The sequence below is a fragment of the Suncus etruscus genome, chromosome 2, assembly GCF_024139225.1.
Source record: "Suncus etruscus isolate mSunEtr1 chromosome 2, mSunEtr1.pri.cur, whole genome shotgun sequence".
NCBI classification, from domain to species: Eukaryota; Metazoa; Chordata; class Mammalia; order Eulipotyphla; family Soricidae; genus Suncus; species Suncus etruscus.
The window spans coordinates 95,482,448-95,495,420 of NC_064849.1; the positions used below are offsets into that span (position 1 = coordinate 95,482,448).

General features: G+C 35.9%; 1 protein-coding gene across 1 annotated transcript in view; it reads right to left on the reverse strand.

Annotated features, from left to right (window-relative positions):
* The window catches only part of NIPBL (NIPBL cohesin loading factor), a 207,921-nt gene that overhangs the window by 75,118 nt on the left and 119,830 nt on the right, over positions 1-12,973 (reverse strand). Inside the window, exons 11-15 of the mRNA XM_049768359.1 lie at positions 12,661-12,843; positions 7,663-7,860; positions 7,190-7,261; positions 7,005-7,094; positions 1,371-1,474 (exon numbers count right to left, since the gene is read on the reverse strand). Coding sequence (XP_049624316.1) covers positions 1,371-1,474; positions 7,005-7,094; positions 7,190-7,261; positions 7,663-7,860; positions 12,661-12,843 — 647 coding nt within the window. The remainder of the gene's footprint in view (positions 1-1,370; positions 1,475-7,004; positions 7,095-7,189; positions 7,262-7,662; positions 7,861-12,660; positions 12,844-12,973) is intronic.

The following is a 12,973-nucleotide window of genomic DNA, read 5'->3' on the forward strand; positions in this document are numbered from 1 at the left end:
TTATAAAAAACATAAAATTTAGGGGCTGAAAGTGTAGCACAGTGGTAGTGCGTTTGCCTTGTATGTGGCTGACCTGGGACAGACTCAGGCTGGATTCCTGGCATCCTGAGCCTGCCAAGAGTAATTTCTGAGCACAGAGCTAGGAATAACTACTTAGTGCTACTGGGTGTGGCCCTCCCAAAAAAACAAACAAAAACACGTTAAAAAAAATAAGATTTACAGCACAGTAGTAGGGCATTTGACTTGCACACAGCCAACCCGGGACCAACCCGAGTTTGATTCCTATCATTCCATATGGTCCTCTAAGTCTGGCAGGATCATTTTCTGAGCTAAGAGCTAGGAATAACCCGAGTGCAGCTGGGTGTGGCCCGATAACAAAAAACAAATGAACAAACAAAAATAATTTATAATATATTTTTACTTGGAATATAAGCAGAAAATGAAAAGTAGTAATAACTTGGTTAAAAATAAAATATGTTCCAGTCTGAACTAAAAAAACTGGGGAAGAAGAAATATTTTTCATTGTCCAGAATAAACTTTATAGGTAAACATAATCTTTTCTTAGTTATTTTATTATTTTGGAAGGTTATACCTGTATTTAGATGACAAAATTTATTTTATTATTTATTTATTTATGATCCACACCTGGTGGCACTCAGGGGTTACTCCTGGCTCTGCACTCAGCAATCGCTCCTAGCAGGCTTGGGAGACCATTAGGATGCAGGAGACTGAACTGAGTGCAAACGTCCTATTGCTGTGCTATTGCGCTGGCCCCAGAAGATGAAATTTAATGACTTGAAGTCAATAGTTACAAAAGAGAAACTTGATTTATAAAATAATTCATCTTAAAATTAATTTTAGTTGCATAGTAATCATCTAATAATTTACGGTATGAGTAGTTGTTGAAAAAGATCAAGGGAAACTATCTCTTGATGTCAGTATTATTTGAGGTTATTTAAAAATATATTCTAATAAAATGAAACTTACAAAGAGCTTATGCGGGGTAAAGAACAGAACAGCTATAAAGACTACATCAATGTACTGAACTGTACATTTCTCCACTGTAAATGATGAAAGGAAATGCTGCAGAAACATCTAGAGTAACTTCTACAATGTCTAAGTAATCTAAATATATGAGTACTTAAACCCAGGACCATGATTTTTCAATGTGGTAATATGATTTTCTTTGGAAATAGTAGCAGAATATTTCTTTGATTCAAGGGTTTTTTTTTTTTAAATAATTCAGCTAGACTCTCAGAAGGCAACCATGAGTTTTTACTGCTTTTTGTGCACTACAATTAATTTTGACGATATTAATTAAATATATTAGCTAGTAAGTCAATTATAAATTTTACTTTATAGTGCGATACCTTATCCATTATACCCATTGCTTTAATTTTAGCAGATTCACTGCCAAGTTCATTAAGCTGATGTTTTCCTAATAGCAGTTCCTGAGGAATTTCATCATCATCACCTGAAAAACCAAACCAAACAAACACAGTTTAGGTCTAAGAAATATCAAACTTAATGTTTAAATAAAATTTCTAAAGACACAGATATATAGAAATTAAATAACCTATCATACCTCTTTAAACCTCAAACAAACCCTGAATCAAAGAGGACAGGAATTAAAATGAATAACTGTGACTAGAATGAGATGAAGATATAAGACATCCCAATGGCACTACTTTAGATTTACAGATAAACTTTCTCCACCACGGTCTTTGCCCTCTGGCTTCTATTTGAGTTCAGCCAGTGGGGTACCCAGTCAGAAGATTCAATAGGAGAGAAATGACAAATTATTTGTATCCTTCACTTCATAGTTTCTTTGCAAGTTCTTCTCAGGATGCTCATGTCTTCTAACAAATAGTTCATTTTTTTTTTCAAGGTAGCCTGTTCTGTAACTTTTTTTTTCCAACAAAGTTTGGACAGCTTGCTTTTTTATTTGTTTCTCTGGATGTAGACATGGTTAACTGTTCCTCTTCTTAATTCTAGATTCCAGTACTACTCTGCCCTCACTTTATTTTAGTAACTGGTTAATTTGTAAGTAACTACTCATTATACTCTGACTCTAGAGACCTATCTTTCTAATGATATTTATTTCCCAGAGACAAGGCCTCTTAGGGGCTTGGGATTAAACCCATGGCTCCTATATACAAAGCATTTCCGCATCCCTTTGAGCTATCTATCTGGTCCTCAAGTTGAGACATAAAATTATTTGAGGTTCTCAGCAAAGAATAAGAAAGTTCTATAAATTATGAAACTGGTAGTTTAAACAACAGAACAGTTCATTTATGGAACTTAGGTAGGTAACTCATTTAGCAGATACATTTGTTGCTGCTACTTTTGCACCATACCTGAGTGTGCTCAGGGCTTACAACTGGTTCTGTACTCAGAAATCACTCCTGGTGGTCATTGAAACATACGTGATGTCTGCTATTGGCCCAGGCACTTGCAAGACAAGTGCCTTACCATTATACTCTCTCTAGCCAAATAAATAATTTTTTTGTTTTTCGGCCACACCCAGTGATGTTCAGGTATGGCTATGCGCTCAGAAATTGTTCCTAGCTTGAGGGACCATATGGGATGCCGGGGATAGAACCATAGTTCGTCATAGGTTAGTGCACTCAAGGTACATGCCTTACGGCCTGTGCCACCGCTCCGGCCCCCAAACAAATAATTTTAAGTAAAAGGGCAATTATAAACTCTCTAAGAAAATTTTCCCTAAGATGATGGGCTCTATTGGAAATATTTCATACTGTGTGGCTTTTGTATAAATTGAACACCAGCGTTTGCACCAAGTGAAGATAGCATAAAATGTTAAAACTAGCTCTAAATATCGGTTAGTATTTATAAGTAAGATCCTTATAACTGCAAAAGCCAATTTATGAATACTTCATTAATCATAATCATCCTAATTGGCTTGTTTTGGTTTCCATATTAGGCTCTGTTTTGTATAATGTATACTGTATAATGTATTGTATAATGCTCTGTATTGTATAATGTATACAACATAATGTATTGTATAATACACAATTATTGTAAAATTGTATAATACAATTTTATTCACTTTTGCATTAAAGCACTTTACATACACTTGCTCTTTCAGTCTGTGATCTCTCTGAAAATGAAACTCTTTCTGCTTTTTCCCACTATGGAAAAGTCCTTGCTCTCTCTTGAACCATATTCCTTTTTTTTCCCTCATGTTTTGCTAACTAAATTTTGTACTATTAAAACTTGCTTGCTTCACTAAAAAAAAAATCATTTAACATATTATTGACATACAGAAGCTATACAATATCCTTGCTCATATTAATACCCTAGTAGATCCTAGTACCTTAGTAGATCTACAATCTATCCAAGTTGTTTTGCATAAGGACTCCCTTAATTATTCAAATCGACCTGGCAGCTGCATGCTCAGGATTCCTAAAACACTATTATTTCAATCATATTACAGTTTTGTGGTTTATTCAACTTTTTGCTGACTTTTACTCATAGGTATTTTTTTTGGTGTGTGTGTGGGGGGTCACACCCGGCAGCGCTCAGGGGCCACTCCTAGATCTTCGCTCAGAAATCGCCCCTGGCAGGCACAGGGGACCATATGGGATGCTGGGATTTGAATCACTATCCTGGACGCAAGGCAAATGCCTTACCTCCATGCTATCTCTCCGGCCCCTTACTCACAGTTTTTGAGCTGCTCAGGACTTTATCTAGTACTACCTCTCTGGAGCTTGTTTTGCCCCCTCCTCCTTCCCGTTGGGTTTTTGAGCCACACTTAACTATGTTCAGGGGTTATTTCTGTCTCTGCATTCAAGAATCATTCCAGCGGGCTCAGCGAAAACATATAACATGCCAAGGATTGATCTTGGATTGGCTGTGTGCAAAGCAAGCACCCTGCTGTGCTATCATTTCCCTCCTTCTTCTGTTGGTTTCTGACAAAAAACATTTTCGATTGGTGTTGGGGGAGCATACCTGGAGGTGCTTAGACTTAACTCCTAGTAATGCTCTTGGGAATGTTAAGCAGTGATCCAATGGAGTCAGTCAAATGCAAGGCAAGTTCCTTAACACCTTTGCTATCTCTCCAGTCCCCGTGACTTTTTATGTTTTGTTTGTGTTCCGGGCAACACCCAACAGTGTTCAGGGGTACTCCTGGCTCTGTACATATGAATTACTCTTGTTGGTGCTCAGGGGACCATATGGTGTACCGAGATTGGACCTGGTTTTGCTGCATACAAGATAATTACTCTACCCACTGTACCATCTCTCTGGCCCCTGGTCTTTGCTTTAATACTAATTTTTGAATTTAAATATTCTATTTTATAATTTTACTTAAGTAGAATGATCAGTCTTTTCTAGATTATTTTTTCTTTTTTTCTTGGCACACACCAGGCGATGTTCAGTGCTTACTCCTGTCTATGTGCTCAGCAATTATTCCTAGCAGGTCTTGGTAGAACATAGAAGATGTTGGAAACTGAACCTAGATTGGCTGCATGCAAGGCAAGTGCCCTTATTGCTGTACTATGGCTCTGGCCCCAGTTCTTCTAGTTTTCTGTTTTTGTTTGTTTTTGGGCCACACACAGTAATGCTCAGGGATTGCTCCTGACATATCAGGGGGACATATAGGATGCCTGGAATCAAACTTAGTTGGGCTGCATGCAAGGCAAACACCCTACCTGCTGTACTATCACTCAGCCCCAGTTTTCTAAGTTTTTGATTTGTAACTTTTGACTACCAATTTGAAAATGCAGGTTAAAAATAATCTATAAACCTTACTATGAATTTATTTCTAAAAACCTTGTTCAAAATACTTTCTAATTCTCTTGGAGGAAACTTCCTCTTTTATCCATGCAATAGAAATGTATTAATATTTAAGTAATTGTAAGACTTAGCCATTTTTTGTTATTAATTTAATTTCAATTGTATTATGATTGAAGAATGTTTTGTATAAATTATCTAGGAGGGAAGAAATCTAGAACTTAACACAGCCTAATGCAATCTCAATTATATCCCCAACATCGTATAAATTAAATTCTTAAAAATATACATGTCCAATCTAAATATACGAAAACAAGTAGTTGTCAGGGTAAGGGGGAAATGGGAGAATGTTCTAAATTGATTGTGATTATTATTGCACAACACTGTAAATTAAAAACCACTGAATTCCTAATATTTACTTCCCCACTTCTCCATTTCCTTTCTTCCTTTCACCCTGATTTTGAGACCATACTCAGTATTGCTCAGGACTCTGCTCAGAAGAGACCCAGGCACGTTTGGGTACCATATGTGGTACCAAGCATTTGAGCTGGGACAAGCAGGCTATAAGGCAAGAATCTTAACTCCTGTATTATCTTTCTGGCTAGATTTTAGGCAAGTTAGCAACTGTTTTAAGAAGATACTATCACTAATGTAATACTTGATTTTTTAAATTAGATCTAATTCACTGAAAACACAGGTTAGATGATGTCACACTACATCAATTTCTTTTTTGGTTTTTGGGCCATACCCTAAGTAAGTTGCTTACTCCTGGTTCTGTGTTCAGGGATCACTCCTAGAGGACTCAAGAGGACTGACCATAAGGGATGTCAAGGATTGAATCCAGGTCAGCTGCATACAAGGTAATCCCTACCCACTGTACTATGGTTCCAGTCCTAGATCTCATTTCTTGGTGCACTGATCATTTTCTCTCCCCTGGCACAGAAATTCATAAATATTTTAGGCCTATCATTCCCTTTTCAGGGAAAAACAACAACAACAACAACAAAAACACTCAACTCTCTCCTAGAAATCGTGGTTGTTGCTTTTTTTTTTTTTTCGGACCACACCTATTTGATGCTCAGGAGTTACTCCTGGCTAAGCGCTCAGAAACTGCCCCTGGCTTGGGGGGAGCGTATGGGACACCAGGGGATCGAACCGTGGTTCTTCCTTGGCTAGAGCTTGCAAGGCAGACACCTTACCTCTAGCGCTACCTTGCCGGCCCCGGTTTTTTTTTTTAATTCAGAACTTTTTGTGTGTTTTTGTGCCTTTAATTTCTTTTTACTTTTTTTTTGGGGGGGGGGTGAGTTTGGGTCACACTTGGCAGCACTCAGGGGTTATTCCTAGCTTTATGCTCAGAAATTGCTCCTGGCAGGCTTGTGGGGTGCTAAGATTCGAACCACCATCCTTCTGCATGCAAGGCAAATGCTCTACTTCCATGCTATCTCTTCGGCCCCTAATTTCTTTGTACTTTTAAATGAATACTTTATTTAAGCACTGTGGTTACAAAATTCTTTATACTTAAGTTTCAGTCACAGAATGTATACCACCCTTCAACAGTTTATTTTTCCCACCATCAATGTCCCAGATTCCCCTCCCATCCACCTATCCCCACTGCTTGTCTCTGGGGCAGGGATTTTGCTTCCCTCCTTTTTGATACTGTGGTTTGCATTATCATTAATTAAAAGGGCCATGCATGTCACTTTATCCTCTTTTATCACCCAGTACTTTCCAGAGTGATAAATTCCAACTGTAATTGTCATAGTGAACCTTTCTCTACTCTAACTGCACTTACTATTCTTTGAGGCAAGCTTCCTACCAAGCACTCGTCCTCCTGTCCCACAGCTCTGTTGTCTCTAAATATTATTACTATAATGTCATTTATTTTTCTTATATCCCACAAACGAGCGATATTATAGAAATCTTTCTTAACTCTTTAATGTTGTCATGTATCACCAGTTGCCTATACTTAGATGTGGATTAAAAAAGTTTGCAGTGCTAGTGTCAATGTGTTAAATAAACAAATAGAAAACATCCCTGTACCAAAACCACTATATCACCCTGAATTATTCAATATTATATTGAAAAATTGAATATTATTATTAAAAAAAGAATATTATTACTCAGTGGAAAGTAATACCCATTCTGTGAAACAATGCTGTAAAACTGGCAGAATGCTAGATATCTAGTCTAATAATTTTTAATTTTTTCTATATTTAGAGAAAAGTGAACATATTTAAAAAGTATTTTACCAAATGCAGTAAAATCCATATCTTCTAAATTATCTAAAATATTCTCTATAGAGGCTGTAAATCTCTTAAAAGTTGAAGAATCCATCATTTCTGCAAAAGACAAAATAAAATTAAAAATTTTATATACTCATACGAAGCAGAAAAATAAAAGTTGAACATTATATATACAAACTATAAAATGTTACCTTCAGGTGTGAGTTTTGGTTCATAAGCTTTCCTCTTCTTTTGTTTTTCCTTTTTCTTCATTTTTCTAGCAACTAAAATTAAATAGAAATATTGGAAAGCAATAATGACAACTTAAAATATTTTAAATTTTATGCCCAGTTTCTTTCTGAACATTCTTTTAACAATGATCTCTTTCAGAACAAGATATATGCCTTTGCTTTACGTAATTTAAAATTCTGACTTACAAGTTAATACGTAAAAAGATATAAACTATTCTTCAAAGCCCAAACCCTAAATTTAAATTGGCTTTAAGAAAAGAAAACTATTTTTTGTTTTGTATTGTTTTTTTGGGTCACACCCGGTGACACTCAGGGGTTACTCCTGGCTATGTGCTCAAAAATCTCTCCTGGCTCAGCCACATGCAAGGCAAACGCCTTACCGCTGTGCTATCGCTCTGGCCCCTGTAAAAAAACTGTTGACACTGATGAATTACCCTCAGTAAGGCTGGGAGGAGGAGAATAATCTTCCATGTCAGAATCGGACGGACTTCGGTTTCGGTAACGACCACCACCTGAACTCCTTCTTCCTTCATGGGAGTGGCCACTTCTTCTATGATCCCCAGAACTTCTTCGGTCACGCTCTTCATATTCCCAAGCTTTATCATCATCTTTTTTATGTCGTTTCCTAGAAGCTAGAAGCAAATTCCATGACAAATAATTTACCTCATTTAAAAAGACAACAAAATCTGTATTTTACAAATGGGGAAATCTTTGTTGCGTGGGCTTAAAAAATTCTGAATCAACTGTTTAATCAGAAATTTAAATTCTGACATACAGAGGTGATGTCAATTATTTTGGCATTAGTTGTCTAGACCTAAAGGTTTTTCAAGAATGATATTATCTTCTAATAAATATAGATAGGAATGCCTCAAGAATTAAACTCATTTTTATTTCTAAGAAAAGTATTCTTTAAGTTAGTAACTCTAAATTTTAATATAAATTATGACATGTTAGGCTAATCTAGCATTTGAAAAAATAGGAAACCTTAACATTTAAGCTATTGAGAAAGAGGTCTAGAGGACCATTTAACAAAATGGTCTAGACAGATAGCTCGACTTAAAAAAGTGAACCAAAGAGATGAACTCACAGAAGACCTGGGTTGAACCCCTTGTACAAGTACATACGTATGTACATACATGTGTATACACACATATAAAAAAAACTACTGAGAAAGATTCTGGGATATGAGTAACCATGTACACCATCAATTAACAGCTAAATTGAACCCACCACTTAGTCATAAATTCTACCGTCTTAGCTAACTTTTATCACAAAGACAGAATAAATCTGGGTAATTGTAAATACTCATATAATGAATTCAGTTCACCAAGAACAGACATGTCTAAACCCAAGAAGAAAAGCTTTTCAGCTTATGCATGCTACACAAGCATATTTATGTGTTACCTTTAATCCTTTCCTCATCTTTGCAGGTCTATACATTCTGCTAAGACCATCATACTGAAAGAAGCCTCTAGGCAGCATGAGCAAACATTATTTCCTGACATACCAATTCTAATAATGAACTAATAAAAGCTGCCTAGAGCACTGTGTTGAAAATAATTCTGAACTCTGAGAAAGCATAAATTTGGCAAGACAGCTGATTAGGAATGCCTGTCCAATGAAAGCTCAAGAGCAAAACAAGTGACAAATATTTTCCAGATCTGCTCCAGGATGCAAATATTACACCAGGTTAAAACACTAAAGAACTGGTATGTCCTATACCTTGGGATCACATGCTGTTGAAATGTCCACTTTTTAAAAATTTATTTATTTTTTGCTTTTTGGTCCGCATCCTGTGATAAGCAGGGGTATTTCTGGCTATGCGCTCAGAAATCACTCCTGGCTCAAGGGACCATATGGGATGCTGGGGATCGAACCAAAGTTGACTTGGATTGGCTGCGTGTAAGGCAAACGCCCTACTGCTATGCGATTGCTCCGGCCCGGGAATGTCCACTTTTTTTTTCCCACAGAAACAAATGTCCACTTTTTAACTTGAAATACTCTGTAGCCTGCTTGACTTCCTTGTTTTCTTGCAGTTGCCATCTATTTTGAATTATTATGATCAATAGCCAAATATTTAAGGGAATACTCATGTCCATCTAGCTTAGGTTTAAAGATGCCAATCTTTGGCCCATGTTAGGAGTCCTTATGTAGGTAATCCACACACATACCCAGCTTATCTTATTCTTAGATGCTGCCCTAGCTAGTACTATTCAAATATGCAGTTTGTTTTGTAGTTCTGGGATCTTCTACCGAGAAAATACAATGGAGAAGTACTAATAACAAGACTGAAAACGATCATTTTGTTTCCTTATTTTGGAGATGTATAATGACATAACAAGACTGCTCATTAAAAAGGAGAAATACAAATGGTTTATTTAAATATTCAATTATTTTCTTAATTATGTATAGACAATGAAATAGGAGTAAGAAGTAGGGTATCTAGTATATTTTCTTGGTGAAGAACTGCTTATAAAATTTTAAGTACGGTAGTGTGGAGAGGGTAAAAGTAGAGAGGGAGGGAGGGAGAAGGATAAAGAGAGTAGGGGAGTAAGAGAATAGGAAAAGATGGAGAAACAGGTTACTAAAACAAAGCATTCACTAAATGTTTTTTCAACAAGTAGTGAATATCAGATCAAATACCCAGTGGAATGTCAATATGTGCCCTATTGTTCTTTCTTATTTTAATTAACTTTAAAAGAAATCCTTTCAAACATTCAATTCTTAACAGAAAATACTTGAAAATCTTAGAGCTGTTAACAAGTATAATAAGCTGTATAGATATAAATCTTTATAAGTCTTAAAGATTTTTATTTCACATTTATTAAAGCTTAAGCAATTTAGATAAAAATGGGATGGCAACTTAGGAAAAAATAACCCAACTTTTTAAATACACTGTATATTGCAATAAGCCTATCAGGATCTAATCTCGGTTCATTATGAAAGATTTCTCTCATTACCCAGCAAAAAGCAGAGGAGCAACTCAACAGCAAGATATATAAAATATGGGGCTGGCGAGGTGGTGCTAGAGGTAAGGTGTCTGCCTTGCAAACGCTAGCCAAGGAAAGATTGCGACCGCGGTTCGATTCCCCAGCGTCCCATATGGTCCTCCCAAGCCAGGGGCAATTTCTTAGTGCTTAGCCAGGAGTAACCCCTGAGCATCAAACAGGTGCGGCCCGAAAAACAAAACAAAACAAAAAAAGATATATAAAATATAACGGGTATTTTTTCCCATGTTCCTTTCATGAATTTTATCTCTAGATCCTCTTTCTATCTCCCTTCCTCACAGCTCAGTTTATATAATGGCTACCCAAATCTGCATGGTCTCACTCCCAATAGCCCCTTAAGTCCTCCACCCCCTAATATGCTTAAAGGCCATTTCTTTAGTTTTTGATTTTCAGAAAAGTAATCTGATTAAACTAAAGAATAAACTTTAGATTTCAAAAAGACACTTTTAAAACAGCATATGTTTGCTACATATGTTCTTATAATACTTTGTACTGAACTCTACTTTTACTATATTTTTCTTTGGGGGGATGGTAATGACAATTTGGTCCTTCATGCCCCCTACCAACTAAAATGCTTCCATTGCTTAAATCAGTGAATATAGAAATACTTTTCTATTGTTATTTATATAGAAATAATACAAGAAAATCAGGAAGCTATTCAGAATTTCTTAAAATTCATAGAAACTTCTCTTTTCTGAAAAGGATTATAGTTCATGTTCTACAATTAGCTTTCAATACATGGGGATATATCTATATATAAGATACTTTAAAGGTAAGACAGTAAGTCAGAAGGCAAAATAAACTAAAGAAAGAAAAGTGCCTGAATTGATAACAAAAGAGGAATATGTGGTTCTCTCCTTTCAAATTTTGTTATTTCAGATTATATTATCCATTCCATTCACTGTAATGTGGGATAGCTTCAGAATCTTTATTAACTTAGCAATGTAGGCAGTCACTCTCAATTAACTTACATTAAAGTGTGATCTGAACATATCTACAATTAGGGAACCTCTTCTTGTTTATTCCCTTTAGAAATGGGTTATATATTAAGGAAAGGAGGAAGTTAAAGAGAAGCATGCATATAAAGGTATTTAAAGTCACCAAATCTTCCTTCTCCTCTTTTTCCAGAGTATATCTTCCCACAAACAAAATGTTTGATTATAATAAAAAACCATTAATTTTAGTCATTGAAATATACTGCATGTAAATACATCTCATGATAATACAAAACAACAATTATACATATTTTAATTACATGTCAGATTAACTTTGCTGTGTATTTTATTTCAATTTAAAACTGTTCAGATCGTTCAATATTCAGGTACTACTGCTCATAGCTCAAGAGCTCACAGTTTTAAGATCATAGTTAATGAACAGAGATTAAAAAACTTTGGAGGTGAAGGCTTCCATCAGCAAATACAATATAAAATTGCAGCATGCATCTGTCTTTCCTGCCTTGCTTGCCACACCTCAATCTACGGACACTAGGTGAAAAAGGTAGAACACACTGGTGATCTTCCCACTTCTTTTGGTCATAATGACTAAGACATCTGGCACATAAGTGAAGATCTCCCATAGTCTGTTTCCACTGAATGCCGTTTAAGTCAAACAAGGTTGCTGACCCCTCTTGGCTAGGCTCATTCTCTTGTTCCAGAAGAAGGAAGATAGGGATAAAAGAGAAGAACTTTTTCAGTGGACCAGTAGGAAGACAGGCGGAGGTATAGCAAGTCTAGTGCAAAGACAGGTGATCACAGTGTTGTAGAGAGGTAGCTGTGTAGTGAAGAAGCCAGCTCTGGAAAACAGTGAAACAAGGGAGGAATTCCAGGACACAGCTGGGCAAAAACGAGAAGCCAGGTCCAAACCATACAGATAATTGACAATGTGGCTAATCCATTCATAATTTAGTGATGGTATGGATTAAAATATTTCTTTACCCGGCTATCTCCTACGTGTCCTTCAAGTCACGTGTCACCTCTACCAGTGTGCCCTGCACCCCAAGTATGATTCTGATGACAATTCAATGTGCTTCCATAGCACCCTACATTTACTTATTATCATTTTAATGTTTGCACTGTACTATAATGGCTTACATTTCCTCCCCATTAGATTCTTCAAAGACAGGGGATACAGTATTTTATTCTAAGTGCCTTTTATATAATAATAGAAATCAAAATATCTTGCTAAATGTACAGATACCCATCTGTGTTATTTGTTATTAATCACACAGCTAGTTAAATTTCTTTTCTTGTTGCCAACAGAGCTCATAATCGACACATTTTTAAGGTATCAAGAAAAAAACTTGTTGTATTAAGAATTAGGGTTTTACTTTGGTTCACCCAAAAATTATGTTGTTTTTTTTTTTAGGACAAACATGTCAATCTGTTTTTTAATTCTAAAGTAATAATAAATTTATAGGGTACTTACATTCAAAAGCTTCATCACTATCATTATCTTCATCTGAACTGATTTCAGCATATTTTGGCTTTTCATTAACTGTGCTACGCTTGCGCTTATTCATTTTCACACGTTCACAAAGTGGCATGGTGGATTCGATTTCTGCCAGGAGTTCAGGGGGTAATTCTTTTAACACTGATTGATCTATACTACCTATTAATGAAAGGTAAGAAAGAAAATCATTTATATCTGAAGATAAAGGGAAATTTAAAATTTTTGGAATAAAAATGAAATACACATTTTCTAAAGTCATCCTTGTATTTTAATAAACCACATTTAGAAT